Here is a 5,760-nt window from a genome sequence, read left to right on the forward strand (position 1 = left end):
TCATCAGGCTCGTGAAAAGGTCTACAATTTGATTTTCTGAACTCCAGATAGAATATTTTTGTTCCCTTGGTTCAGGTCGATGTCATAAGTTGGGAAGCCTGTTTCATTTTGAGCAGCTGTTTTGCAGTGACTGGGCTGTAAACATAATGAAAACCCCTCAGAAGCACAAACTGGGGCTTGTGGGCCACAGATTTGTTTGAGCGAAATCCACATTTTGCCACATTTTTGACACTTTTCAGTATTTCTTCAAAAGCTACTGTTTGTACTTGCAAAGTGTGTTTTTCTTTTAATGCACGACTTTGATTGCATACGGCCCTACATCGACGTCCACCCGGGGGTGTTGCATTCTGCCCACAGCGCGTCAGAGTGTCAGTCATGTGTGAAGCTGCTTCCGTCCATCCACCACCTTCACTGACTCCATTCCCCAAAACAACTGCTGACAAACTGGTCTGAAAAAGCCAAACTATTCTGACGTTCTTTGTGTATATGTGGCTTAAGTGTATCACATGTTAAACTTCATACTGTCAATGTTATGTTGTGCTCTTAACAAAACAAATCCTGCTTGTTATCATCTTAATAATATATGCAGACAAGTTATAAAATAAACTAAAATAAATTCAACTATGGCTGTTTGCTGATGACTCAGGAGAAATGAGGAAGGCTGCATTTTATTGTTTTTCAACTTGATTTTGCCACAAACTAACATTTTGTATTTCAAATCCAGTCAGCTTTGCAATGATAACAAAGGACTTGCACACATTCCGGTGTGCAGGGCCTGTATCTGTCAAAATGCTGACAGCAAAAACGGCTTAAGCAAAAGATAAAAGCAAAAATATTTTTTTTCTTAAAATATCTCACTTCGCTTCACTTTCCGAAGCAAAGTTTGTTGTGTGTTTCACATTTTATTGTGTTGTAAATGTAATAAAATGTGTTAAATGTAGTATAAAAGGTGGTTCTTGACATTTCCAGAGGATTAAAACAAACAGGATGCACCTGAGCACGGTTTCACAGCAAGGGCTCTGAATACTCCTGCAAGTGAGATTTCAGTTTTTGATTTTCATGAATTTGAAGAGGTTTCTAGAAAAACACTTTCAATTTGTCATTACAAGTTATTGTGGAAGGGGATTTGGGCCACTGTGCAAAATTTGAGTTTTGAATCCTGAGATTCTGAGAGTCAGAATTTAAAGTCAGAACTCAAATAATTTTTTTACAGTGGCCCCAATCCTCTCCCATACAGTTACTGAGTGCAATTTGATGGGTACAAAATGTATAATTGTATCACTTTAAGATAAAATTTACAATTGCTAACAAACTCCAGAGTATTAAAGACAAACAGAGTTAAGAGTCTATAAATTATATATAAAAAAAAAAAAGCAGAAACAGTCATAAAGAGATGGATGGGTACAATACTAGATGGACTAAAGTTTCATCACACCTTTTATGTATATCCAAGTCCAGTCTGGGTTTAATGCATTCAGGTTTGGATATTAGTAGTATTTTGTTTTATTAATGAAAAGTTTGCTGTGAACAACCAATATATGTGCCGCTGGAAAGATGATGATAAACCCAGATTCATGTGATAAAAGCCACTGTGAAGTTACAGTAAACAAGGGAAATAGGCCTACCGTTCAAATAACAGGCTCTCATACGTGTAATGTTCAGACTTCCGGGTGCGGTGACGCCTAAAAATTAGCCAATAGCAAAAGGGGGACAGCGCAGGAAAATTAGCATGTGATGTGTTTAAGAATCGGCAGCGCAACAGAGTTCCTCCACTTTCGACCGTGACAAGCGAACCTAAAACCATGCCTGACCCAGCGAAAACTGCACCCAAGAAGGGCTCCAAGAAAGCCGTGACGAAGACTACTACCAAGACTGGCAAGAAGAAGCGAAAGACCAGGAAGGAAAGCTATGCTATCTACGTCTACAAGGTGCTGAAGCAGGTCCACCCAGACACCGGAATATCCTCAAAAGCTATGAGCATCATGAACTCCTTCGTGAGTGACATCTTCGAGCGCATCGCTGGTGAAGCCTCACGCCTGGCTCACTACAACAAGCGTTCTACCATCACCTCCAGGGAGATCCAAACCGCTGTGCGTCTCCTGCTCCCTGGGGAGCTGGCTAAGCACGCTGTCTCTGAGGGCACCAAGGCTGTGACCAAGTACACCAGCTCTAAGTAAACTCTTGCCTCTTCAATATAAACCAACGGCTCTTTTAAGAGCCACACATGTTCCTCAAAGAGCAAACGTCCGTTTTATTTTTATAGTTTCAGTAAACGATAAAAGTATGAGTTTTTCCTTAATCTGTGGCAGTAAATTACATGTTAACTATCTAATTCTAGTTCCTGCTTGTTTTCTAAGATGGAAAATATAAAGCTACACCTGACAAATTGATTTTCATCTTTAACTTCTTTATGATTAAACCCACTGTGTTTAAACTGCAGCTCAAACCTTCAGGGTTTTTACATGGGAGGATGAGCTTTATTTTTTTCCAGGCAGTGACATGACATTTGCTCCCAAATAACGTGCTACAGACTGAACTACGGAAAGCTGCCGATGTCCCAGTAATATCTGATGGTGCTGTAGCATAGTGACTAATTACTGTCCATTTTAAAGCTGCAGCTGGTAAAGGTGGAGCTGATGGGTAACTACCTTATATACATATCGCCTGACTACTAGCCTGTTTAAAATGTTGTGAAAGCAGTGAAGCTATATGTTTGTGTACAAACAAATCCTCCTTTCAGTTTCGTCTTCCAATAAGCGGTGTGTGCCACATGTCAGTGCACTGTCCGTATGCTCAGAGGGACAAGTTTAATCTCGGGAAAAGGAAAATGATTCAACATAAACGTGTCAATTACAGTTTGGCTACCATAGGAAGCGATGGTAAAGGGTTAAAGGTTAAACGGTTTGTTAGAAAAGAAATGTTGCCGCCCACTAGAGCTTGTGGTTGTCAACTAGGTCCGCAAAACTGGTTCTAACTGGACGTTGGTCGGCCTGTTTACTACAATGGAAACCAAAACAAAATTGGACTTTGTTTTGCTTCCTGCTCAGGTTGTTTATGCACGTGTACTGCAGCCAAGACATTACAGGCCACAGGAGTCTCTGGATGCGATCATGCAGTGCTCCTCCTCCACCAAGGCCTCCAGGCTGAGGAGGCCTCAAAGGTAGAAGCTGACCAGCAGGCGGAGTCATCTGATGAATCTTCTGAAGATGAGTGGAATGGAGATGGATGAAGCAGGTGAGCAGGGTTGGACTTCAAAAAAATGGAAAGATGTTTTGGTTTCCCACAAACACCGAGACATTCCGTTACATCCCAGCAGCCACAGGGTTGATCCCGGGACCTACACACTATGCCGTTGCCCGAGTCAGTGACCCGGCATCCAGCTTTGCTCTGCTGTTGACAGAAGAAATCCTGCAACATGTTGTGGCCATGACGAACCTTCATGGGAGATGCTCAGTGGCAGACTGGCAAGATGTGGACACAGAGGAACTGCAGGCTTACATGGGGCTGCTCATTTTGGCTGGCCGGCGTTTACAGGTCAAAAAATGAATCAACTCTCAGCTTCTGGAGCGAGCATTTTCCGGGCTACGATGTCCCACAAGAAGTTTCACCTCATCAATCAAACACTGCATTTTGATGACAAGCTGTCCCAACACCGCGATGACAAGCTAGCTGCCATCCGCAGAGTCTGGGAAATTGGGACGCACAGCCTGCTGATGCTGTTCAGCCCAGACAGGGACATCTGCGTGGATGACCAGCTTGTCCCATACAGAGGCTTCAGCTTCATTTAACATTTACATTTTTATTTAACATTTACATTTAGACTTTGTCACATTTAACTGTGAGAAAACGTGTTGTCACATTCAGCTAAATGTGAGAAAACTAGTGTAAGTGCTATTTTTACAAACGGCGCTCCATAGCTACAAACGTGAGAAGTTCACATGCAAGGGGGCCACAGTCGGGGCATTTACAGAGTCTGCGCGTCCTGAGCTGGATTCTCACACCCAGACACAGGCTCTCTTTCAGTGTTCATCTTTTTAAAATAAATGTCTTTCTGGTTCAAACTGATGTATTTTTAATTTATTTTTAAAACACAACAGTGTAATAAGTATTTAGTGGGGGGAACAAACATTTGAATCCATGACTCTCAAACTGAAACAGTCCTGTGATTTTGTCAGAAGCCGAAGCCAAGAACCAGAAAACAGGAGATGGACAGATGACTGTCCTGGTAGTTTTATTAAGCAGTATTTTTTCACATGCCATATATATATATATATATATATATATACACACACATATATAGTATATAAATGTTAACATACTTGGCAATAAGGTCTAGTTTAGTTATGAAATGCTTGTACTGTCTTGTTTTTTGGGTATTCTCGATTTGTTTTTTAGGACGCACCGCACAGAGTTGCAGCGCGTTCCAGTAGCTCTGTCCTCTTCTGTGTTTTTTTTTTTCCGTGCTTTCTGAATTTGTCTATCAAGATTGGTGTGGGGTATCTGTTCTTATGGTGTCTTGTTGCTTGCTCTGTTGTTTTTGTCCCTTACTGCTGCTGGAACACTGGAATTTCCCCACTGTGGGATCAATAAAGTTCTACCCTGCCCTATGAGTGATTGATTTGCCTAGGTGTATGTGTATATACATCAGAATCGGCTTTATTGGCCAGGTGTGTTGGACAGAGGAATTTGACTGGTACAGCAGCTCTCAATATGTTTGTACAAATCCTTAAGGCAATAGTAAAGGTAAGCAGCATATACACAGACCTACACATACATCTATGCAGATCAATCACTGATTGACACCAAATGAAACTGGAAAAAGTAGAACAAAAATACAAACATCTACAGTATTTCTAAATATGTGCATATATACAAGTTAACTTAGCTATTTTACGTACAGTGATCACATCCAAGTTATTGCACTGTGCTACAGGTATAATGTACCATCCAAACAAAACACAACTCATTCACACAGGCCTGGATACAAAAGGTTGCTTGGTCAGTGTCCTTTAGGTAATCACTTTCCATCTGGTTTTCCTTTATTAGATACAATAAATACTTTCAGTTGGAAACATTTCTTTTTACTTGGCATCTTTTTTTTTCAACAACCTCCTGAGCTGTGTCACAGTCTATCCAGAGGTGTCGTCATTACAGTAAATCTCTGGACTCTGTTTCCTTGTGACATAACAGCTCCAGGAAACCACAGCTCTGACAGGAAGCCAGCAACAGTCACCAACCAGTGGATATCTCTTATGCTCTCTGGTGTGTTTTTATCTTCTAACATTTTGATTGCCTACATGCTGCAATAGCAGTAGGCAGGGAAGCAGAGCTGCATGAGCCTTTCACTGATTTATATGCCACTGTCTTTCACTGTTCCATCAGGCAGTGGTGGAGGGGAGGCTCGCTGGTCCTCCCCCCACCGCTGTCTGCAGAGCCAGCTTTCCTGTTGACCCTGTCTCTGGCTGTGATGCAGCGAAGAAGGGAGAGCTTGCTTCTTCTATGCAGCCTCTGTGCTGTGTTTCCAGTCCAGTCTGCTGTCTCAATACTTTTGTCAGCAAAATACTTCAGATTTAGTTTTTAAAAAATTCACAGAAAATCGCACATTGTTTTGTAGTTAGTCATTATTGGTGACAGGGTGTAGATTGATATGCAAAATAGAAACAACAGTCGCAAGAAAAAGTTGTGGCAGTGTTTGTAATTTCATGAAATGTGTTCTGATCCTCACCACAGTCACAAATATCAACAAACACAATAATTCTA

General features: G+C 41.4%; 1 protein-coding gene across 1 annotated transcript; it reads left to right on the top strand.

Annotated features, from left to right (window-relative positions):
* Nucleotides 1-1,778: 1,778 nt before the first annotated feature.
* Nucleotides 1,779-2,222, top strand: LOC109967672 (histone H2B 1/2-like). The gene has a single exon (XM_020613414.1). The coding sequence runs from the start codon at nucleotides 1,803-1,805 to the stop codon at nucleotides 2,175-2,177; it is 375 nt and encodes a 124-aa protein (XP_020469070.1). The 5' UTR covers nucleotides 1,779-1,802; the 3' UTR covers nucleotides 2,178-2,222.
* The last annotated feature ends 3,538 nt before the right edge of the window (nucleotides 2,223-5,760 follow it).

The sequence above is a fragment of the Monopterus albus genome, unplaced genomic scaffold (assembly GCF_001952655.1).
Source record: "Monopterus albus unplaced genomic scaffold, M_albus_1.0 scaffold134.1, whole genome shotgun sequence".
NCBI classification, from domain to species: domain Eukaryota; kingdom Metazoa; phylum Chordata; class Actinopteri; order Synbranchiformes; family Synbranchidae; genus Monopterus; species Monopterus albus.